Source organism: Homarus americanus, unplaced genomic scaffold (assembly GCF_018991925.1).
Source record: "Homarus americanus isolate GMGI-L3 unplaced genomic scaffold, GMGI_Hamer_2.0 scaffold45562, whole genome shotgun sequence".
Classification (NCBI taxonomy): domain Eukaryota; kingdom Metazoa; phylum Arthropoda; class Malacostraca; order Decapoda; family Nephropidae; genus Homarus; species Homarus americanus.
This window is the reverse complement of record NW_024744839.1, coordinates 433,637-459,742: the sequence shown is the minus strand read 5'-3', so window position 1 is coordinate 459,742 and position 26,106 is coordinate 433,637. Positions and strand designations below refer to the sequence as shown.

Sequence of the window (26,106 nt, the reverse complement as noted above, 5' to 3'; positions counted from 1 at the left end):
GGAATAAACAATTGAAATTGAAAATTGAATTAATGGCACAACATACTGCCAACGCAATAGATAAAATCAACCAGTACGAAAAAAAGTGGAAGATACAAATCAACACCAACAAGTTCAAAATAATACCAATCGCCAAAGGGAAAAAAGACCCCATTCTTGTAGACAATAAAGTAATTCCATATGCCATGGAAGGCACTGTCCTAGGGCTGAAGATAACTACAAGAGGCTACAAAACATTCATAACCGAAAAACTAGCAAAAACCAGAAACATGTAATTAAATTAAAAAGCTTTAGAAACCTATCAGCAAAAAACAAGTTAAAGTTATATAGAGCCTATGTACAATCACGACTAGTATTGTAGTGGATTCCTCCCCTACGTCCGCTGTTTGTCGCTGAGTAGCCGACCCTCTTCGAATTCCCAAGCCTACGCCTCGTGGTCTAGGTCGGTAACCAGCGCCGCCTAACAAAGCTGAGGTCATCTATCAAGCCATGCCTACCCCCGCTATATAAGACCTCACGTGGCCGTGAACTACCTGTTTCTTCTAGCTCAGGCCCAGCAAGCAACACCTCCTCCGCGCCTGCCTGGTGGCCCTCACTCCCGCCGGCGACTATAGTGCCCCTCAAGCTGCGTGTCTTCCTCTGAGCACCCTCACCAACCAGCTCTCTCTACTCCACGCTTGGACCCACGCTGCCACTCCCCAGCACCAAGCTGCATTGTACATCCAATACAATATGTATACAGAGAGCACATTGTGCGTTTCCTTTCTCCAACCCATCCTGAGTGTGAACCAATATCTCATAACCCCACAGTATATCCACTAATTCCCCTACATGCAATGAAACAAACAAACATAAAGAAACTGTAGACAACTCAAAACTTAGCCCGAAGGGTTGTATATAACATCAGTTATCCTGACAGTCACCAACTGTCAACTACACCAACGAGCGTAAATAGAACCCATAAACGTTTACCTACACTTGGTTACTACTAACCAAGAGTTGTAATGTAGCTTCTAATATTACACGCTGTTTACTTGTTTGCATCCTTCTTTGTTTAAAACATTCCTTATTTCCTTATTACTGTACTTAATTCAACCAAATTTTTAGTTATCCGGTACGTTCTAAGTTCCTCCCTTACTTAGTTCATTCTTGCTTGCTTGCTTAAGTTGCTTATATACTTTTTTCCGTCTTTCCTTAATTATTTACTCCCCAACTCCGCAAGGGAAATTAAAACATAATTATATTTAATTATTATAACTACAACTAGGTGATCTGTATTTACTTCTAACAACAGGATTGTCACTTACTATCAGTTTGTTCGTAAACCGTTATGGCTCCTCTAATTATCAAAACTGATTTATTTTATTTTAAATCCTCTTCAGTCACTGATCGGCTCGTTAGCCGCTTGGGCGATGGGTCACGTCTCTGTTACGCATTGTTGGCAAGTACTGGGCATGCACCTGCTCCTGAATGTACCCGAACCTGCTCCAGTGTTGGTCAAGTCTGGTCTTGAAAGAGCTTACACTCGGTGCCGTCAAAACACTCTCTGACAGATTGTTCCAAAAGTTCACTTTTCTCACTCCGAATAAGTTTACCCTCACAGTTTTCTGGACCTGCGGCTTCTTCAATCTTGAGCTGTGACCCCTTGTGGGGCGATTGTCCGCCAGCTCCAAGTACGAACACTCGACTGAGTAGTGCCCCTTAAGATGCTTAAACACCTCAGTTAGGTCGCCCCTTGCCCGTTTGTAGTATAAGCTAGGCAGGTTCAGGCGCTCCAATCTATCAGGGTAGTTAAGATGCCGAAGCGCAGGCACCAGTCTGGTGGCCCTCCTTTGAACATTTTCAACCAACTGAGAGTCCCTTGTATATCTCGGGGACCAGACGGGGTGACAGTACTCCAGATGTGGGAAGCACTTCACTCTTACAAGACCTAAGAATTTATTTTCCCGATTTACCTTCTTCTCGCAATGGCCCGAAAACTTCAGCTCATTGTTAACATACACACCTAGGTCCTTCGCACATTCAGTCTCAAATAGTTCAGTTTCTTCATCCCGTAGAGACATATGATACGCCTCCTTACCGTTGGTACGCCTCAGGTGCATCCTTTTACACTTTGTGACATTGAATCTCAGCAGCCATTTCTTCGACCATACTTGGAGCTCACAGAGATCCTTCTGCAGCTCTTCACAGTCCGCTTGGTTCTTGATTTCCCGAAATAACTTGGCGTCATCGGCAAACATTTGTATGGAGGAGTGTACAACGTCAGCCATGTCATTTATGAAACAAACAAACAACAGCGGGCCCAATACACTGCCCTGTGGTACCCCGCTTGTGACAGGTAAAGATGATTTCGTGCCATTAATCGCCACACACTGCTTGAGGTCATGTAGAAAGGCTTCTATCCACGCTAGGACATTTCCCCGAATTTCGTACCCTTCCAGTTTGATTTTCAGCCATTCGTGGGGTACACTGCCGAAAGCCTTGGCAAAATCTACACTCCAAATCTTATATAACAGTTCGATAAGCTTACTTTATCCTCACTACTTGTCGACTTACCAACCGGCTGCGGACACTGGTTTTATTTTATTTTTGTGTGTTTCTAAAGGACTGAGTGTGTGTATAAAATACGTTATTCATAGCAAAATGCAGTGCATATAGAGATAGCACATAAATACTGACACACCGCCGAAGTGAACTGAAAAAATAAAACATAAAAAGAAGAGAAGAAAAACAGAAGACAACCCTAAAGGCAACAGGGAGGTTAGAACCAGCAGAGGGCAGCTAAATACTGTGTGTTTGTTTTTTGTCTTTTTTTTTAAATAGGTGTTGATCTATGCAGTCTGCCCCCCCACACACACACAACAACAACAACCATGAACAACCATGAGGGTTATGATGATATGTGACTACTGTTGGGAGATGACGGTTATGGGTGATACAGGCCTGACCCTTGCAACGTTTAGGAAGATGCAAGCTGCCGTAAAGCATGAAGGCTGTTGCTGGTGTTGCTCTGACTGCATAGTCAAGGTGAAAGAGGCGATTGCAAGCCATAGGGGAACGAGTTCCCTAAGTACGAAAATAGATGAAGCTGGAGCCTTGCTGGTTACCAAACTAGAAAAAGTTGGGAAAGAGATCCCTGCTAAGACTGAGGAAGTAGCCGATAGAATGGAGGTGGTTGCTAAGAGAAGTTATGCAGGGCCACGGGAGGTGGTGGAGAGTAATGCAGGATCAGAACAGGTTCTACAGCAGCTAGGGACTGAAGAAGTGTGTCGAAGAAATGAAAATTAACGGACCTACTGTTAGGGGAGAGGAGGAAAAACGGGAACGTTTCCAGCTCAGGAACAATGTAATAGTTTTTGGAGTCCCTGAGAGCCGGGCGGAAGGAACTGAGAGTAAGGTAACACACGAAAGGATGCAGTTAAAGAATATTTGTACGGAGGTTCTGAAGATGCCATCAACCCCACAGGATGTGAGGAGGCGTTTTACCGCTATGCAAAGTCGAAATTGAAAACGCGAGTAGGAGTATCAGACCTGAGGCTTGTGGATGGTAGTTACGCAGATTCTGACCAGGATAAAGCTGAGGCATTGAACAGCTTCTTTTCCTCAGTGTTAACAAGAGAGGATGCAACTAACCTTCCTGCGTTTGAGGACAGATGGTTCGACACAGCACTGACCCACATGTGTTCACAGAAGAGGGTATTAGAAATAGACTGTCCAGGCTAAGGGTCCATAAGAGTCCCGGCCCTGACATGGTGCATCCTAGAGTGCTAAGAGAGTTGTGCAACGAACTTACAGAGCCCCTGAAGATCCTGTTTTGTAAATGCCTAGATGAACAAAAGGTCCCCAGTGGGGGCGATCGGCACTCCACGAACTATAGACCGGTGAGCCTGACCAGCATAATATGTAAAGTACTTTTGAGTATTATCAGTGTACCCCACGAAAGGCTGAAAATCAAACTGGAAGGGTACGGAATTCGGGGAAATGTCCTAACATGGATAGAAAACTTTCTACATGACCGCAAGCAGTGTGCGGAGAATAATGGCACGAAATCGTCATCTGTACCTATCACAAGTGGGGTACCACAGGGCAGTGTATTGGGCCCGCTGTTGTTTGTTTGTTTCATAAATGACATGCCTGACGTTGTACACTCCTCCATGCAAATGTTTGCCGATGACGCCAAGTTATTTCGGGAAATTAAGAACCAAGCTGACTGTGAAGAGCTGCAGAAGGACCTGTGTGGGCTCCAGGAATGGTCGAATAAATGGCTGCTGAGATTCAATGTCACGAAGTGTAAGAGGGTGCACCTGGGGCGTACCAACGGTAAGGAGGCGTACCATATGTCCCAACGGGATGAAGAAATAGCACTAGTTGAGACTGAATGTGAGAAGGACTTAGGTGTGTATGTTGACAATGAGCTGAAGTTCTTGGGCCATTGCGAGAAGAAGGTAAACCAGGCAAATAAATTATTGGGTCTTATAAGAAGGTCGTTCAGATATCTAGACGGTCCGTCCCTCGTAACGATCTTCAAGAGTGAAGTGCTTCCCCATCTGGAGTACTGTCACCCCATCTGGTCCCCGAGATATGCTAGGGACTGTCAGTTGGTTGAAAATGTTCAAAGGAGGGCCACCAGACTGGTGCCTGCACTTCGGCACCTCAGCTACCCTGAGAGATTGGTGCGCCTGATCTTGCCTGGCTTATACTACAAACGGGCAAGGGGCGACCTAACTGAGGTGTATAAGCATCTCAAGGGGCACTACTCAGTCGAGTGTTCGTACTTGGAGCTGGCGGACGCTCGCCCCACAAGGGGTCACAGGTCAAGATTGAAGAAGCCGCAAGTCCAGAAAACTGGGAGGGCAAACTTTTTCGGAGTGAGGGTTGTGAACTCTTGGAACAATCTACCGAGTGCGAGCTCTTTCAAGACAAGACTTGCCCAACAATGGGACGGAGAAATCTGGCATGCCTATCCAGACCTCAGTCTTCTTCAGACACACACAATACACGGTCACTCATAAAATTCAGAACCGAAAGCATTTAAGGTTACAGGACTGCCAGAGGGCTTTGAATGGCACCGAGTGTGAGCCCATTCAAGACTAGCCTTGACCAACACTGGCGCAGGTACAGATACATTCTGTACATGCACAGTAATTGCCAACAGTGTGTAAGAGAGACGTGACCGAACGCCCAAGTGACTATCGAGCCGATCAATGACGAAAGGATAAAGTATGAGTATACTGTATTTACCATTATATTAATAGGAAATGTATGCATGTTCTATCAACACGGCTTCCTTTAAGGTTTCCTGGTAATACAGAATAGCTATTGCTATAAAAACAACCATATTATTATAGTACCAACCATTATGTATTGTATTTAATTAATAGTTTTCATTATATCAGAGAGACCGAGGATGTGCTCACAGCAGGGAAGCCTTTGGTATGGCAGTTAAAAATCCCGCTTACACTTTACCAACCGTAAATAACCTTTACCCGTGTTTAATCTATGTTTCTTTTAGAAATAAAAAGTTACGTAAATTTTAATAACTAAATTGCTATTAGAATTAATTTAGTCACTTTGCCAGAGGGAAAATTTAAGATATAGTGTGTAAATATAATGGAGAGATGGCAGGCCTGGTACCCACAATACCTCGGTGCAGTCGTACACAACAAACATGTCGGCGGTACTCGTATAGGAAGTGCTATTTTTTTGGTCATGAATATACCCGATTTAAGTGAGGTTGAAGCCTGATGCCAGCTCAAAACTATGGCAGAGTCCAGCCTAGATTTACGGCCTTTAACGGCCCTGGAAAATCTAGTGGGAGTGCAGATAGAAACTTTACAAATGGTTGGTGGCGAGGCTGTGGACGAGGAGTCGGCAGCCACAGAGAGGGACAGGGGAATGGACGCGGACGACGACCAGCCCCTGAAACTGGTCGACGACGAGAGGGTCACTCCTGCTACGCCACCTTCTGTCACGGAGGAACCTCCGGAGGCGTCGGGGAGCTCTGTGCCCGATGGTGACACGGTGGAGGGGGACGGGGACCTGCCCCAACTGGACAATCAGGCTGGGGGAGAGGGGACCGTCCCTCACCAGGACAGAACTGACTTTACCTCCTGTACAGAGCCTCCAAACTCCCATTTAGTGGGCGAGACGCCTATTGCCTCCGATCTAGAACATTTAAGTGTACAAAATGATACAGAACAAGTTTCAGAAAGTGAACAAATTGAAACGACTAGAACCTGGTCTGTGTCAGAAAAGGACCCAACGCCGAATGATATGAATGATGAAACGGCGACACAAGAACCAGAAACTGAGGAAGCTATGGAGGGAGGGGGGGACTCGAGTGCCAGTAGTGGGGGAGGTGAGGGCAGTGTGTCAGGTACAGGGGCACCTGAGGCAGAAGACCAGTTTAGTTGGGATAATGTGCATTGTGTGTTTTGTGACTCAAGTGCAATGGACCAGGAGCCAAAACTGTTGCCGTGCCTCCACTCAGCGTGTAACAAGTGTCTAACTCATGAAGCAGCTGAACCAGATATGAACAAAGATGAAGACGTAGTTGCCAGTGAGTATAAACACGATATGAAGATTTTGAATTAAATTTTTATTAGATGTAATTTTTGGCTGTTGGTAAGGGCAGTGAATCTAGTTGACTATTAAGACCCATGAAATTCTGGATGTAGAGTAGATGAAGAGCTGCCCTAACCAAATGCCTAATCATTTCTGGAAATGATCTAAACATAGTGTTGAGTTAGGTGGGGTAGGCTTCGTGTGGTTAGTTCAGCACTCCCGGAAGGATTATTTGTTTACAAGATGATGAGGCTCATATGGATACTTAATACCATAATCTGTTTAGTTGTAATTTTTGCTCAATGAGATTGTCATAAGAATGTCTGTTTTGTATACTGTATGGAGCGGATCCACACTGGAGAATAAACAAATCACCAAGTCTTAACGAAAGGGTAATTGTTGGTTATACTTTGCTGCACCTTAACCAGCAGCTTGAAAAAATTATTCTATTGAAGGTAAATGCATTCTTACCTCGAAAAAAAATTGGAATGGCATAAGTTTTTCGCATACATGCTGTATTTCGACAACTTTTTCTGTCCCGAACATATGCACGGCTGCACGCTACGATTTATCAGCTACTGCTAGAGTATATGATTTATTGGACATAGAATAATCAAATCTATTTAACTTAGGTTAGATTGGTATTAAGTATCGCCAATAAATCCTAAAATGTAGCAGTAGCTCGTAAGTATTTGGAGCATCTTGGATGGAACATAGTGGATATGTCATCTAGCAGGCAGTGCAAATAGTACTCAGAATTTTTTATTTATTTTTAATTTATTGGGCACTCACCTACATCCTTGTGTAAGGTGAAGCGCAGAAGCGTTTACAGCGCCCAACAGGGAAGCATGCTAAGTTCATGCTTGCCTTTATGTCTCATGAGTTAAGGGCGTGGGAAAAAAAAAATCTGGTATTTTAGTTTTGGTCATCTGGGGAATCTTAAGAATTTTGGTTAGGTTAGATGTAATTTCTGAGTTTTGTGGCTAGGTTAGGTTCGCTAGGATAGGTTAGGTAAGATCAAAATCATTCAAAACATGTCAAAAACCGTTGAAAAAACATAGGGATGACCGAAACTAAAAGGAAGAGCCGAGAATGTTCGTGAAGTGGTGTGTGTGTGTGATGCGGTAGTAGTGACGTAAACAACACTAACTTGTAGGCAGTATGAGTTACAGGACATTTATTTTACTATGTTATTACTATTTACACTATTAACAATCATATCAGTAAAAGTCCAAAAATCCGGATGCCAGAAATCCGGACCACCTGAGAATCCAGACTTTTCGAAAATTCAAACTTTTTTTTTTTTTTTTTAGCGGGCTTTTGTGTGTATATGCGCATACGTGAGCGCCACAGCTGCACAGCGACAACAAGCGACCACGTGGTCACCACTTTAAAACGAGCAATCAAACTGTGACAACATATGTAATTTTGAGTCCTACTCTTTCCATTTACAAAGTACTGTACAAGCCCATAATAATGGCTCCTAAAGTAGATAAACTTCGTTGTGTGAAGAGAAAGAAGAACATGTTGAAATTGAGTGACAAACTTGAAATAATTAAGAAATTAGAACGTGGTGTGAGCAATACTGTTCTAATGGAAACATATGACATTGGAAAGTCTACAATTTATGATATAAAAAAGGCAAAGAATAAAATTCTAGAATTCACAGCTTTTTCATTAAAACTGCTCGTTTTGATAAATGAAGCATGCTATATTTGCTAATGAATAAACTATCAAAATGTACCTGTTCATCTCTTCTTTATTCCTCCTTAAATTTGAATTTTAAAAGTACTGCCTGAGAATCCGGAAAATCTGAAAATCCGGACTGATCCAATCCCCAAGCAGTCCGGATTTTGGACTTCTACTGTATTACTTCTCCAGTAATTGATCACACTACAAGACTTGTGCTTGGGGGGTTAAAAACACATGATGCAGTAAGTCAAGTAACTCAAGTCTAAGGGCGAGTTGCATACATCACAAAAGCTCGCCTCGCAGTATTACATTTATTTATTACTGTAATGTACCGTACATACATTTTAAAAAGTATTTGCCTGCACAATAATTATAAAAAGATTATTTTATGTGGCAGCCAAGGCAAGGTGCAAGAACTGAACAGAAAACGAACGAATAATAAAAAATTAAGAAATTGTTGAATAATGTCAAAATACTCTATTCTGAACTCGGTTAATTTGGATTTTTCGGTAATTTGAGTGACCTGGACCCTCTTTTTTGTGGAATTAATGGGGGAACATAACTGCACTTTGAGTACTGTAAAAAGTTTTACTTGAAAGAGCAGAAAAGTAGTAACGAATGATGAATAAAATAGATACCTTGTAGTGATATCTCAGTTAGCTAGAACGATTAGTGCTGAGCACTTCGGGAATGAGAGATTTCCGGGTAACGAGACAACTCTCTCAAACCCGGACGAAAGTCCCCCATCCCTATAATTTTCCGGATACCCGGAAAATTTTCTCGGGAATTTGGGAAATTGCGCATAACTTCAACTCTCAAGCCCTGAAAAACATCCCCCATCCCTGGAATTTTCCTGGTACAATACTAGGAAAATTGTTCCCAACCCCAGAATTTTCCGAAAAATTCCGAGCAATTTTCACTTCAGGCTATCGGAGAGTTCCAGTTAAGGGGAGAATCTGGTGTTTGGTGGAGGTGCTTTTAATTTTGGTCGATTGTTATGATATTCTTGTCATCAATCAAGGATCATATATACTGTACATCAATTCTATCCCCATAACCCCCTTCTACCCTTTCAAGTTTTTCTACCCTTTACACCTTTTCTCATATTTTTCTAAATTTTCAAGGCACTGTATTGTATAATACCCCTCCATTGCTTCTTTCTATTTTGCCTTGAAATTGATAGTGCTAAGAGATCTAGTACTATTGTCATTGAATATTACACAGCGATGTGTTTGTTTTTGTCTTTGGTTTTAAGGATAAAAAAATTTCAAGTTTGGTCGAATTTTTTTTCAAAACATCGAGATTAAATATTCAACCAAAAATAAATCTTACGAGATAGAAAAAATTGGAGTCTGTAGTTATATTGGAGAAAGGTTCTTCCTCTGCTGAATGTTTGTTTCATTGAATTAGGTAAAAAACTGGCAGAGAACTGTGAATCTGAGTGTTGACACAAGTCTCACTGATTGTCACAGGGTGTGTTTGCACATCGATACTTGTCAGAGAGGAAGAGGGTTGCCTGAAATCAATTTCTAAAGTCTTTTTTTGTGCTATCAATTCCCTATTTTTGGGGACAAATGTTTTACCACGATCATTCATATGTATACCTAAGGGGATGTGGGAAGGTTGGGGGCAGAGGGGTGAGGAAAACCATACATAACTGTACCCAATAATGCCATAAAACTCTGTCCACATACAGCCATAGGCAACACCTTTGCTCGGGAATTTTTTCATATTTTATGATTTTTTCTTCATTTTTCACCGATCTAAGCTGGACGCTCCCCTTAAGAGGGGTTCTGGCTAACGTAGGTATTACAGTACTGTAATACTGGAATAATGTATTGTCTAATGGTAGACCCTGCTGCTATATGGCATTGCGAAAATTGTGACCAAGTCCCAGGTTGCTGATCTGACTTTCTGCCTCATTTACACACAATTGCAGGGTCTCAATTGTTTCTCTTACTATTGACAACACAACATACATATATTGTTTCTCGCTTTTGATCTTTTCTTTAATTTTTGTATTTATATATGGTTCTTTATTATTATTATTATTACGACATGGTCATCGGAACGGAACCCCCGTCTTAAATGGAGGAGACTGTATACAACAAAGATATATCAAGGGTAGATTGGAGTTTTTGGGGGGTGGCAGGTCCCTAACCCCCTGAATTTGTTATGTTCTTATGGGATTAATTGCTTCAATTTGGTGACCTGTGGTGTAATGGTCAGCATGCTTGCCTCACAAGCTAGTGGACCCGGGTTTGATTCCCAGACAGGGTGAAACTATGGGCAAGTTTCTTTATGCCATTTGTCTCTGTCTACCCAGTAGTAATTGGGAACCTGGCTATTAATCGATTTGCGTATCGTATTCCGGGGTAATGGTTAGCCAGTGCAGTTGGCGAGTTGTCCGGTCTTCTCGGACTATTCGACACTGGGTCATGCAGCTCGTTAACTCAGGGTGTGGTTGTTGTGTTGGCGACAGCTTCAACACCTTAAACAAATTCATGCCTAGGTGGCCTTAGGGCTGGCCATCCTCGATTTCGAGGGGCAACCATTATTAATTGCTTTGATAACCGATGATTCACTAACCAATGACTTTTCCTGGTACCTATATGCATCGGTTATCAGGGTACACTGACGGGTATTGGGGTGTGCTCGAGTACTTATGGATGTGTAAAATGTTATACTGTACAGTGGTCCCTCGGTTAATGAACACAATTCGTTCCAGAAGGTCGTTCGTTAACCGAAAATTTTGTTAACCGAAACCGTTGTTTCAATGGGATTTTGGGTAATTGGTTCCAGCTCACCGAAAATTACATACAAAGTAAAAATAAATGCAGTAAAGTACACTTACTTTGAGGTGTGTATGTAGAAGTCTCCTGGTTGATGATGATGATGGGGATTAGAAGTCATTTCACCCATAAAATGTTAAGTTCACTAGGTGTAATTCAAGATTATTTTCTTTAAATCAACACTGCACTGCACTGCACTATATATTGTCAATATGTAAAATAAATTTCAGACTGACCAATAATTGTACTGTAGAAACGTAAAAAATAGTTTATGTTCAAGAGAGCCACAAGCAAGATGTTACCTCCACTGACCAGAGGTACAAACTGACGCCTTGCTGGGTGAGTCAAGTGGCTGATTGGCGCACCAAAAACTAGTTTCCTGTACTGTACTGCAATTATGTTAAATAAGTGTTAAAATGACTAAAAATTTTAATATAAAATTTGGAAAATTATTGAATAGTACAACCTTCTTGATATTTACTCAAATGGGAACGAATTTAAGCCCTAGAATCGATTACTGTATTGGCGGACTAATATTCCAGCTGGTTAGCAAGCGAAAACATATTGACATGATTTCATAAAAATTTCGTGAACTGAATTTTTGTTCGTTTACCGAATTGAAGATTCTTATGGAAGGTAATTCGTTAACTGAGGCGTTCGTTAACCGAGGGATCACTGTACAATACAAAGAAGGCGTATGGTGTGGCTACAGCGCAACTAGTACTACACATGAGCGGCTTTAATCCGGAAGTTGTTCCCGTGGTGGCAGACCAAGGCCACACCCAAGAAACCCATGTATTGTACATGTATTGGATTGCCAGTCTTAACAGGTATAATTTGTATGTTTTACAGAGGTTTTTGACCATCACGAGTCAATTTCTGCAGAATAAACTATTTAGCCAACGCTGGCATGTCATTTAATTGTGCGGTATTGTAGCCTATATTATATTACGGTGACATGGGGATTAACAAAATTGTGAAGATAAAATGCATTGGATTTTCACTTACCATGATGTAGAGTATTGAAAGTTACATGATATGATATACTTACATAATTTTTTACTGGTGCAAGTCGGCAGTGGGAATACCATTTTTTTGTGATGTTCTCTTTTTGTCTTGTTTCTTCTTCACTGAGCTCACTTTTGGTACTGTTTTCCAAGTAAAATTTTTCTGAAATCAATTCCTTTTCATTCTGTCTCACTTCAATAGATAAAAGAAAGTACTGATGTATGGATCAGTAAGACATTGGGGCCACCGACCCCATCCCCATAAGCCAGATGACACTTATTTTATATACAGCCTCAAAAGCCTCATTGACCATATTACTATACATATGCTGTAATGTATTACTATCTGGTAACTATAGGTTGCCAAAGAAATGATTGACTAACATTATTGACTGAAATAAAGCATGAATGATTGTAAATCGGTAATTTGGTCATATGTTTCAACCAGTACCGGTACATACTGTACAGTACCTGTATTACTGCACCACATAAGGTGAGAATTTCTAATAAAAAAAAATTGGGTACCAGTACCACATATTATCACTTCTAGCAACACTAAGTGGTTCATTCCTGTTAAGATCATTCATAGTTCAGTAATACAGTGTCAAATAATAAAATTAAATTTTATGGCCAATCCCCCTACAGCTAGGTGGTTTGAGTATATAAACTTAAAGTTGTTGGTCAAGGACCCATAAGATCTTGGTGTAAGTGGCTGGGACTAATCTATTGTTAAATAATAAGTAAGCCTCCTTTGTTACAACTACCGTACTGTACTAATGCAGTAGGTATGCATCCCTAAAAGGGGGGTACAGTATTTACAAGCAAAGGCTTATCCCTCGCACGAAGTATATGTCAGACAGTGGACAAGCATAAGACATCACCTGAGCTACTCCTTAACTTAACTTTCTTCTAGGTTGTCCATCCTAAACTTTCAAGCTTCAATGTTCATTCATTTCCAGTTACTCATCACAGTGAACAAGTTGCCCCTCTGTTCACTTTGCTTCACACTTGGCTATTATTTTTCATACATGGTTTAAAGATTTCATGTGTCATATTGTCCACTGTATTAATATTTGACTGGAGAATATTTAATTCATGTTTCACAGGTTGATATACTGGTTCAACTAATATAAACTTATGAGTTGATGAAACTGGCAGTAATTGCTGTGTCAAGGTATTCCCTGACATCAGTGTGATTAACACTGTACAGTCTTTCTCTTGACTTTGTTTTCCGGACCTACTGGGCCCAAGTTGGCAGTTAAGAGGCAATTTCCTTGTAGAGTTACAGGAATTTCTGTTTTAAGATGTTTGTAAGACTCACTAAATTTGTGCTTCGTAATTTGATGGGTCTGCACTTAGCCTTTCCCTTTGAAATCATATTTAGTACTCTTCTCTGCTCTGATAAAAACTTAGGTGAACCATTAAAGGCATCTGTTTGTCAGTTGATATCATTGAATTATTCAGTCTATATAATTAGGTCATTATGTCCTATCCTCATTTTAAATTATTACCCTTCTTGCTTGTGATGTTACTAAGTCAAATTATGTCATGAAATATGGGTCCAACACCTCAATCCCAGATCTTGCAACCCAGGAGGGGACTGTTGAGTTCAAATAATCCTTTATATTGCTCAAATTAATTTAAAAGCAAGTACAGTAGTTTGCTTAAAACATGAATAATCTTTACTTAAAAATAAAGAGTAAGGAGATATATAAAGTGTGTACATGGGTATCATAGAAATATATATTGATGACAGACCAGTGCAACTGTGGTGCTTGTTAGGTTACTCCACAATTGGGACAGCCAAAGTAATTGTGTCTGGTGCATGATCTCTGCAGTCTTTGAGCACTTGATTTCAAAGAATTTGCAGCTTACAACAGAATTTTGGAGTTTTCTGTATGTTATGTTTAAAGACAGTGTACAGTGGTCCCTCGGTTAATGAGCACAATCCGTTGCAGCAGGTTGCTCGTTAACCGAAAATCTCGTTAACCGAAACCATTGTTTCAATGAGTTTTTGGGTAATTGGTTTCAGCTCACCGAAAATTGCCTAAATTCAACAAAAATTTTAGAAATTGACACTTACCTTGAGGTGTGTATGTAGAAGGCTCCTGGATGATGATGCTGATGTGAATTTGAAGTGGGAGGTGCAGGAGGAGAAGAGAGAAGAGAAAGCAGTGGAGGTGGAGGAGAAGCATTTTACTGCTTCTTGGAAGGTGAGTCACCTTCCATGAAAATGTCAGGAACCTCTGGACTGACAGATTCTCCACCATGAACATCCTCTCTTCTTGAAGTGGAAGGCTGAGGGCTAGCATCATCCTCTCTCCTTCTTGAAGTGGAAGGCTGAGGGATAGCATCTTGTTCCCTCTGCCTTTTATTGAAGAAAGTGTCAATTGTGGTCTGTGGGGCATCTCTCCTCCTCACCATTAACTTATGTTTAAAGAAGGAGACCATTGAGTCCTCAACATGACACAAAGTTAGTTCATTTTTTTCACATCTGGGTGCTTTGAAGCCAGTTCCCTGAACTTCTCCCAGTGGTAAATCACATCTTTCAACTGTTTAGCTGACATATGGTCATCACTTTCAATTTCCTCCTCACCACTGTCAGCCTCTACCTGTAACATCTCATCCAGTTGCTTCAAGTCATCAGGAGTAAGTTCCTCCTCATGAAACATCACAAGCTCTTCGACATCATCCTCTTTCACTTCAAGGCCCAATGACTGACCAATGGACACAATCTCCTGGTCCAACTCTGTGTCATCCTGAAATCCCTCAAAATCATGGACTACTGATGGCCACAGTGCTTTCCATGAAGAATTGAGAGATCTAGTGGAGACTTCTTGCCATGATGACACAATCAATTTTACAGCCTCCAGGATGTTGAATTGTGTCTTCCAGAACTGTTTCAGTGTTAGTTCAGGATCATTGGAAGTTGCCTTATGATACCTCTTAAACATTTTCTTCATGTACAACTTCTTGAAGTTGCTGATCACATTCTGGTCCATTGGCTGTATGATTGATGTAGTGTTGGGAGGCAAAAACAACACTTTCACAAAGTCAAATTGATACTCCAAAGTTCTGGCAAGTTCAGGGTCATGACCAGGAGCATTATCCATGAGAAGAGCCTTTAAAGGGAGTTTATTGGTGGTTAGGTAGCTCTTCACAGAAGGGCAAAACACATCAACAGCCCATTCATTAAAGAGCTGTCTTGTCACCCATGCCTTACTGTTGGACTTCCAACAAACTCCAAGCTTTGTTCTTAACACTTTCTGTTGCTTGAACACCCTGGGGTTTTCAGAGTGGTAGACAAGCATAGGCTTCAGTCGGAAATCCCCTGAAGCATTGGCACCAAGCAATAGAGTGAGATGGTCTTTCATGGGTTTATGCCCAGGTAAAGAGGCTTCATCTCTGGTGATGAATGTTCTTTTGGGCATCTTTTTCCAGAACAGCCCAGTTTTGTCCACATTGAACACTTGCTGTGGAAGATAATTTTCTTCTTCCATCAGTTCTTTAAATTCACTAAAAACTTTGCTGCCCCTTCCTTATCAGCACTAGCAGCTTCACCATGCCTAACAACACTGAAAATGTCACTTCTTTTCTTAAATTTTTCGAACCAGCCTTTGCTGGCCCGAAAATCTTCAAATTCTGTGCCTGAAGAACCAGGTTGATCTGTCTTTAAATGTTCGTAAATCTCCCTGGCTCTTTCACAAATGAATTCAGTAGAAACTGAATCACCTTTCATCTGTTTTTCCCTAATCCAGATGAGAAGTAACCTCTCAGTTTCTGCAATTAGGGATCTACTTTTAAACACTCTTGTAGATTTGTCTCTCACTTTCACTTCTTTAAATTTGTCTTTCTGTGCAAGAATTGTCGACACAGTTGATGTCGACATGCCATATTCTTTGCATAGCGCATTTGTTCTAATGCCTTGTTCATGTTTTTTTTATAATTTCCTGCTTGGTTTGGATTGAAATCGCTTTTCTTGATCTCTTAGGCCCCATGCTGGATTCAAACAATGTCAACACGTGATATTGTAAGTTTACACTAGCTGTAAATAAAGAATATATTCTTTAAAATAACACTGCACTGCGCTATATATTGTCAATATTTAAAATAAATTTCAAAATGACCAATAATTTGCTTGGAAACACAGAAAAAAAGCTTTTAGTAGAAGAGAGTCTCAAGCAAGATGTTACCTCCACTGAAAACAGAGAGAGACTAACGCTTGTTTGGTGTGTTAAGAGGCTGGATGGCGCGCATAAAACTAGTGACTTTACCTTCAATTATGTTCAATAATTGTTAAAATGACTGAAAAATTTAATATTAAACTTTTAAAATTATTGAATAGGATAAACTTCTTGATATTTACTAAAATAGTAAGGAATTTAAGCCCTAGAACTGATTACTGTATTGGCGGACTGATACTACAGCTGGTTGACCTCCAAGTGCAAGCGAAAACATGTTGAGGTCGGCTCGTAAGAAACTCGTTAACCGGGGGATTGCTCGTTAACCGAAGTTAAGAATCTTATGGGAGGTAACTCGTTAACCTAGGCGCTCGTTAACCGAGGGATCACTGTACTGTATATACCAGTGGTTCCCAACCTTTTTTGGCTGTGACCCTAAATTTCCCAACAATACAGTGTCATGACCCTCAGGCATATAATATATTATATAGCTTGAATGATATGTACAGTGAGTTCTGCTATAACGCGTGTTTTGATAACGCGAATTTGCTCTAACGCGATATATGAATTAGGAACGATATTTGTATAACGCGAACGCTTGTTTGCTATAACGCGATTTTTGCTTACTATTTCTCCAATTTTGTGGTACAGTGGGGTATGCTATGACGAATCTAATTGGTTCTAGAACCTTGTTTGTTATAGCATTCGTTCGTTATAGGATTAATCCGTTCTAGGCCCCCAAATACAACCACTTAACACTGAAAAATATAATATAGAATTGTAAAAATTGTAAAAAAGTGCATAAATATGCATCTAAACCCATGAAATAAAGAATATCATTAATATTTGTAATAAAAAAACAATAAATTAGAAAAAAACAAAAAAAAAATTAAATAATGTTCGTTGTAGGAGTTTCGTTCGTTATAGCATACCCCACTGTATTAACTGTGAATATAGTAAAGAATATCAACGAGAAGCGTTCTGGTGATAGAATTCCCGGTGATGATCGTGAATGAAAGGATATAACACTTGAAGAGAAGCTCGATTTTATCAACCTCAAAATCACCCTTCTCCCCCATCAACTAAAGTGTTACATTTACTGTATGATTTCATTATTAGATATGAATGTAACATTTATTTAGACTGTGCTATCCTTTGTATTAGGCTAACTACTAAATTTTTTCGATTTCGAGTAATCTGCACCTAACCCTATTTTCTCCATAAGCCCTGTTATTTCTATTACCCGATTTTCTATAACACGATATTTTACATGAACACAATTATCGCGTTATAGGAGAACTACCTGTACAGTACTATATTTTTAAAATTGTCTGAGGGGACCTTGCGACCCTACTGAGGACACCCCGCGACATGAGGTTGGGAACTGCTGGTATATACCGTCGGCAGTTTTTATTCTGAAAAGTGCTTCCATTTTCAAGAGAATGTGTGTTGGAACAGGATAAATTGCTAAGAAGTACCTTTTTGCTGTATGGAGATGCCATTTTCTTTTTTCAGTAGCTGAAATTCTAACTCTGGTGCAGTATACCATTAAAAAGTAGTAACATGATATTGCTCTAAGGTACGGTTGGCCGGTAGAAGGTTTGCCCTCCCAATGCGTGTGTGGCTCTTTCTATGACGTCAATCACGCCATGGTGTGCACTGTGCAAGAAAGGGGGCTTCATATGCATGAGGAATGACGAAGTAAGAGACCTCACAGCAAATATGTTGAAGGAAATCTGCCGGGATGTCATGGTAGAACCGACCCTCCTTCCTTTGGTCGGTGAGTTCTTCCAACATAGGACTTCAAACACATCTAACGAAGCCTGTGTTGACGACAGTGCTCGAGGATTCTGGACGCGAGGACAGCGAGCTTTCTTCGACATCAAGATTTTTGATCCCATGGCCTCATGTCACCGTAACCTAGCTCTCGATGCTGCACACAGGAGGAACGAGAACGACAAGATAAGGGTATATGGGTAGAGAATTCAAAATGTTGATCAAGGCAGCTTCACTCCTCTAGTGTTCACAACCTCTGGTGGGATGGGAACAAGTGCAAGATGTTTCTACGCCAGACTTGCGGAGGTGATCTCCGAACAGAAGCAGCAGCCCAGAAGTTATGTTACTGCCTGGATGAGATGTCGACTGTCTTTCTCTCTCCTTCAGTCGGCTTTGCTCTGCCTCAGGGGAACGAGAGCTTCTGCCCCAATGCCGACAACAGCTGCAGATATTGACTATGAGGCTACAGTCACTGAATGCCGCATAGATCTGCGGCTCAACTAATTCAACACAGATAGGATAGCTACTTATGTATTAGGATATTTAATATTACTGTAATAAAATGGCGGCGAAGGTGTGGCTATTGGGGGAGGCTGGAGGCCACAATAAAAAAAATAAAAAAAACACAGGATGCAGGGATCTTTCAGTAAAAGGACTGGGCCTTGAAACTAAGTTGGGTTTCATTCATCCAACAGAACTGTCTACTGATGCATAAGGTGGGGGATAAATGTCCAGTCTCCCACTCCTTCCCCTTTTTGGTTTGGGTCTCCTTGACCTGACCCCCATTCCCGTGTAGAGTCTGGGTAACCAGGATACAGTAGATTTTCCTGGTCCCAACTGGCCCTGTGTAGTGTTCATGACAGGTTTGCATTTGTAGATAAGTCAGACAAGACTACTTACTGTACTGTGGTTCAAACTGCTGGCCCTTGCAAGTTGAAGTGTTTCGTTTTCTTTATCTGGTGGATTGGAAGAAGGTAATGATTCAAGGTTTGGATGTGAAGACACATCCACAGGCCAACACCATTAGGAAATACTTTAATTGCTTGTGCAAGGTGACTGTGTACCACTTGGGACTGAGAGCCAATTGAGTCGTGGTGTAGCAGCAGCTACCACACACAGACTTCCCTAACTGTTATTAGCCATAATGGATTTCCAGCACCAGTCATGTAGTCTAGTCTTCTCTCCCCACTTGTAACTTATTGTTATCTGAACAGTGCTAGGTTAAAACAAAGCTAAACATGTAAATATATATATGGCAATACCACAGCTACAGGCAACTGCTGTACTGTATCTTATTCAAATATACTGTATACCTGGAGTGTTGCCAGTAGTTTAATGGTGTACAGTATAGAGAAATTAGTGCTATAGGACTGTTGGTAGAGTTTTTATGTCTGACAAACATGCCAAACATTTTCTTCTGTGTTGGAGGAGGAGATTGTTGATAGGGGTAATGCTCTGACGTCCATGTAATAAAAAGGGACAGCCTTTGACTTGGGCATCAACCAGTATTGTTTTCCTTAGTTATCTCCTGTTACCATCCCACTGACCAAATACACTAGGTGTTTGCTATCTGTTAGTTCATAGACATAACTTTGTTTAAATAATAACTGAAGTTTCACACTGGGCATTTCAATGAAACTTAATACATAGAACCTGTAGAAGTAGAGGAAACAGTCCATAGATTTTGATAGTCATCAGGTCATGGTCAGATTTTGATAGTCATCAGGTCAGGGTCACAGGTAGGGGGATAAGTCATTACACTGGTAGCAATGTGTTAATAACCTGTCCTGTTCCTGAAGACATCAGAACCTTCCATATTCATCTTATTTATTTCAACCACTTTTCACAGTATGGGTGCAGGTTATATTAAAAACTTTCTGATAATAATGTCAAGTATGTCACTGGTATTCTGAATGGTTAGCTGCACATGTCTACATTTAGTATAATTTTGGATACTAATTCATTTGTTGCATTTTATAGCACTCAAACTCTCTTAATGACTCAAATTAGATCAGTATAATGCTCATATTGACTAGTGTAGCTACATTACCACTGTTGCGAATGACCTCAGATATCTCACAAGTGCTCTTAATGACACCAGGAGTCCCACAGGTGTTAACAGAGACTCATATGTGCCAGGGAAGTTTATAAATAACACCTAAGGTCATACAAGTACTCCTGGTGATAACTTTTAATTCACGGGTGCACAGTATGACTGAAGGTATCCAACAGGTGCACATTATGGTATCATGTGTGATTATACTGTAATTATGCCAGGTGTCGTGTGTTTTTAGTGATATTATTATTACTACATTTTCGCCCCCCAGGCCCCGATATGGGTCAGTGACCTGTGCCAGGTTGGGCTAATCCGGGTAAAAAAAAGGTGTCGGATTGACTCCACATGTTTCAAAAGTATTTAAAATAATGCCAGACAGGCCACTGGCACTTGTAATATCCCCAGGTGACTCTTAATTAGTCTTACTTATCCCAGTGTCATAAGTGTTTGTGATATTGCCAAATGATTCACAGGTGTTCAAAATGGCTCCAAGTGTTTCACAGGTGTTTATGATAATTCAATCACAGGTGTTCAGCGTAATTGCTGGGGACTCACAGGTGCTTACAGTAGGCTCTCGCCAATAACGTTTAATAGGTGCCTGAAAAGCACCGTTATTAGCGAAAACATTATTTGTGTGACATTAAAATACATGTAAAAAGGGTTTATTGGTGCTGCCGCCACAAGAATTTCACCCATTTTTTCCCCTTGAAGCCCTCCTAACGGATGTTAGATCAAAGTTACAGGTCAGGGAGTAAGGTTTGGTTACAGGCCAGAGGTTAAGGATTGGCTACAGGCCAGAGGTTAAGGATTGGTTACAGGCCAGAGGTTAAGGATTGGTTACAGGCCAGAGGTTAAGGATTGGTTACAGGTCAGGGGATAAGGATTGGTTACAGGTCTGGGGGTAAGGATTGGTTACAGGTCAGAGGGTAAAGATTGGTTTACAGGCCAGAGTAGTAAAAAAATTTTACATGCCAGAGAAGTAAGAATTGTTATACTGTATGCCAGAGGAGTAGAGAAGGGTTACAGGCCAGAGGAGTAAGGAATGGTTACAGGCCAGGGGATAAGAAATGGTTACAGGCCAGGGAATAAGAAATGGTTACAGGCCAGAGGAGTAAGGAATTGTTACAGGCCAGAGGAGTGAGGAATGGTTACAGGCCCAGGGGTAAGGATTGGTTACAGGCCATGGGATAAGGAGTGATTACAGGCCCAGGGGTAAGGATTGGTTACAGGCCAGAGATTAAGGATTGGTTACAGGCCAGGGGATAAGGATTGGTTACAGGTCAGGGGATAAGGATTGGTTACAGGTCTGGGGGTAATGATTGGTTACAGGCCAGGGGATAAGGATTGGTTACAGTCCAGAGGAACAAGTTTTGATTACAGGCCAGAGAAGTAAGGAATGATTACAGGTCAGGGGTAAGGAATGATTACAGGTCAGGGGTAAGGAATGGTTACAGGGGAGGAATGGCATTTGTTACAGGCCAGAGGAATAAGGATTGGAGTAAGGAAATGGCCAGAGGAGGAAGGAATAATTACAGGCCAGAGGAGTAAGGAATGATTACAGGCCAGGGGGTAAGGATTGCCAGTCCAGAGGATAAGGATTTGTTACAGGCCAGAGGAGTGAGGAAGAAGTTACAGGCCAGAGGAGTAAGGAATGGTTACAGGCCAGAGAGAGTAAGGAATGGACACAGAGGAGTAAGTGAATGGTTACAGGCCAGAGGATTAAGGAATGTTACAGCCAGAGGAGTAAGGAATGGTTAAGGCCAGAGGATTAAGGAATGGTTACAGGCCAGAGGCAAGGAATAGTTACAGGTCAGGAGGAAAGGAATAGTTACAGGCCAGAGGAATAAGGAATGGTTACAGGCCAGAAGATTAAGGAATGGTTACAGGCCAGAGGATTAAGGAATGGTAACAGGCCAGAGGAGTAAGTGAATGGTTACAGGGCCAGAGGATTAAGGAATGGTTACAGGCCAGGAGGAGTGAGGAATAGTTACAGGCCAGAGGAGTAAGGAATGGTTACAGGCCAGAGGATTAAGGAATGGTTACAGGCCAGAGGAGGTGAATGGTTACAGGCCAGAGGAGGGAATGGTTACAGGCCAGGAGTAAGGCCACAGGATTAAGGAATGGTTACAGGCCAGAGGCAAAGGAATAGTTACACGTCAGGAGGAAAGGAATAGTTACAGGAATAGGTTACAGAATAAGGAATGGTTACAGGCCAGAGGATTAAGAGGGAGGAGTAAGGAATGGTTACAGGCCAGAGGAGTAAGGAATGGTTACACAGAGGAGTAAGGAATGGCCATGGTTACAGGAAGGTAAGGAATGGTTACAGGCCAGGAAGAGGAGAATGGTTACAGGCCAGGAGGAATGGTTAGGAATGGTTACAGAGGTGCAAGGAATAGTTACAGGCCAGAGGGAGTAAGCAGCTGGTACAGGCCAGAGGAGTAAGGGAATGGTTAACAGAGGGAAGAATGGTTACAGGCCAGAGGAGTAAGGAATGGTTACAGGCCAGAGGAGTAAGGAATGGTTACAGGCCAGTGGATTAAGGAGTGGTTACAGGTCAGAGGAAAGGAATGGTTACAGGCCAGAGGAGTAAGGAATGGTTACAGGCCAGAGGAGTAAGGAATGGTTACAGGCCAGAGGAGTAAGGAATGGTTACAGGCCATAAGAGTAAGGAATGGTTACAGGTCAGAGGAAGGAATGGTTACAGGCCAGAGGAGTAAGGAATGGTTACAGGCCAGAGGAGGAATGGTTACAGGCCAGAGGGTTAAGGAACAGGCCAGAGGAGTAAGGAAAGGCCAGAGGAGTAAGGAAATGGTTACAGGCCAGAGGATTAAGGGAATAGAAGGCCAGAGGGAGTAACAGGCCAGAGGAGTAAGGAATGGTTACAGGCCAGAGGATTAGGGAATGGTTACAGGCCAGAGGAGTAAGGGATGGTTACAGGCCAGAGGATTAAGGAATGGTTACAGGCCAGAGGAGTAAGGAATGGTTACAGACCAGAGGTGCAAGGAATAGTTACAGTCCAGAGGAGTAAGGAATGGTTACAGCCCAGAGGGGTAAGGAATGGTTACAGGTCAGGAGGAAAGGAATAGTTACTGGTCAAGCATGGTAAAGATTGGTTATAGACCAGGGGGGGGGAGGGAGGAATTGTTCCATGCTATGGCATAAGGATTGGCTACATCCCAGAGGGTGAGGAATTCCACTGTTTTTTCTTATGTCAATGTTATTGATTTGCTATTCACTTCTGTGAAGCTGAGGGCCCTTTAGGCTACACTATTACAGAATTTTTTAATGCTGTGCATATACCTGGAATTCCCAATACCCAGAACTCTCGAAGAGCCGGGAAAACTCCCCATTCCGGGCATGAGAACGAGTTTCCGAGGATGAAAATAAGGGCCTTTTGTGAGAAAATCTCTCCGTTTTGAGCATAAGAACAAATTTTCTGGGTGCTCTGAGAGAAAGCATCATGCTCTGATGCGTCCACTCGTTTCCTCACTTTCCGGGCTGCGTAGGTGGGCTGTCTTTATGTACAGTGCATGTCATTATCACAGATAAATTCATAATACTGTACATAATAGTTTATATAAGGAAATTAATAAAATACAGGGCGTATCTAAAAAAAAATATATATATATTTATTAAGCCTCGTACACAGACTACACACTGAGGTACATTGTTGTGCAACAATGTCTCTGGACTGTTTCGCGGCTGTCTCAGAAAAATCCAAATTTGTTGCGCGACTGTCGCGCAACAGTCCAGAAACACGATTTCGGATGTTTCTTGTTTCCTATCCCATATGGGAAACACGATATAAAATTGCTCAATCTGGATGCATTTGGCAACACGGAGGATCAGTTGACGTTCAGCTTGTGATCTGTGAGGTGGGTTGCTGACACTTAAGAACTACATGCATTATTGTTTGCTTTGTAAACAGTACTACAGGTAGTTGATAACTTTTATTTTCAGCATCATGTAGACACCTGAAACAACACTTTCTGTAATTGAGGTGCTACATGCTATTCCTTCTTTGTGGGATGTCACATGCCCAGACTAAAAACCGAGGAAAACAGAAAGACGCCATACAGAAACTTGCAAGTGAGCATAATGTAAACTTTATTCAAATGGAAAAAAAAATCATTCCTTAAAGACACAATTTAGGCACCCGCTGCAGCGGCCACTTCTGCATCCACCAACATGACGACGTCGACTGCTTTTCCCGCCAGCTTGGTCTGGACGTTCTACATTGTTTCTGGACTGTCTCGCAACTGTTGCGAAACAATCGTGAGACAGTCCAGCAACAAAGTTTACCGATTGTTTCTGGACTGTTTCGCAACAGTCTCTAGACAGTCCAGAAACAATGTTGCCGTGTCTCCCAAGTGTTTCTTAACTGTCTTGCGACTGTTTCTGGACTGTCTTGCTTTAGACACTGTTGCATGACTGTTTCTAGACAATGTATCTTGGTGTGTATGAGGCTTTGGGTCTTGTAAGCAAACACTAGAGGCCGCGACCATCGTAAAACTGATCTTGGCCATCGCATAGCGGTAAATGCTGTTAATTTTTAACATCATAAAACTGATCGATCATATATAGGCCCATCGTATAACGGTCAACACCTGTACTGTATTTGGGAAGTACCTAACATTAGCTGTAATGGTAAATGTATGGAAGAAATCAAAACAAGAATAGGGCAAGCAAAAGCTTCATTTAATAATCTTAAAAGACCGAATGAAAAGGGACAATAACTTCAATCTAATAAAAAGGCTGCAGAAAAGCTTTGCTATAGCGCGTTTTTTCCCAGCTGAGAAAAGATGCCCCGCCTCCTCCTCAAGAGTTACAGCTGATTGGCTGTTGGAAACGTGTCCGATTTTGTCCTGAGTAATGATGTATTTCTAAATGAGTTTATTCATAATCGCTGGGATGACCGTTTATGACGAGAAAGATATTTAGCTAAATTATATAAAGATACACACATTCATTATTTCAAACATAAGCACGTAGGAAGTTTATCATTAGTACAGTATTATACATGTATTAATTGTTAAACTCTGGTTAACAAATTCACGCTTTCTGAGGATGCATTTAATATACTGTATACTTATTTTTATTGACAGTAAGACATACTAAGACAAATTACATATCAATAATACTACATTATGCAAAAACAGCATTTTAAAATATCAGAAGCACATTGAAATACAGTAAAAACCTTGATTAACCGCCCATATATGGGGGGAAGGGGCCGACGGATAATCCAAAAGGTCGGTTTATTGTAAATAAAGTCTACGGAAATAACACACACCTTTTTAAAGTACCTATCCTTAATCCACCTCATTTAAGTCCCTCTATTCATTTTTGTATTTAGCATCTACGTGCAATATATTTTTTTTCCATAAAATGCATATTATTGTATAAATAATATATAAGATTTGTTTATTTCAAGCACTATATGCACTGAGTAAACAAGCATTTTTAAATCAAAGCACTATATGCACTGGGATACGGAAAAATCAAATACAATCAATTTTCTTATTTTTTTATTTTTTTGTATTGCCCATTTATTTATTTATTTATTTTAGGGGTCCGGGATCGTCGTTTAATCGAGGTTTTGCTGTATTACATGACCGTAAGCAGAGGCGGGAAATATGAACTGCGAACTACTTCATATTTTTCCCGCCTCTGCTAACGGTCGTGTAATATTTCAATGGGCTTCTGATATTTTAAAATGTTGTTTTTGCATAATGTAGTATAATCAATATTACTGATATGTAATTTATCTTAGAATGTCTTATTGTCCAGTAGGTAAAAATATGTACAATAGTATACAGGTATGGAATGCATCCTCCGAAAGCTTGAATTTGCTACCCGAGTTTATCAGTTAATTCACGTACAATACTTCTGATACCGGTAAACTTCCTACGTGCTTATGTTTGAAATAATGAATGTGTGTATCTTTATATAATTTAGCTCAATATCTTTCTCGTCATAAACGGTCATCCCAGCAATTATGAATAAACTCATTTAGAAATACATCATTACTCAGGACG

General features: G+C 41.1%; 1 protein-coding gene across 2 annotated transcripts in view; it reads left to right on the top strand.

The window, feature by feature from the left end:
• The first annotated feature begins 5,658 nt into the window (after positions 1 to 5,658).
• Positions 5,659 to 26,106, top strand: part of LOC121878079 (transcription intermediary factor 1-alpha-like) — a 103,819-nt gene continuing 83,371 nt past the window's right edge. For both annotated transcript variants that reach the window (XM_042384067.1, XM_042384065.1), the window contains exon 1: positions 5,659 to 6,559. In XM_042384067.1, the coding sequence (XP_042240001.1) occupies positions 5,761 to 6,559 (799 nt within the window). In that variant the 5' untranslated portion in view covers positions 5,659 to 5,760. The remainder of the gene's footprint in view (positions 6,560 to 26,106) is intronic.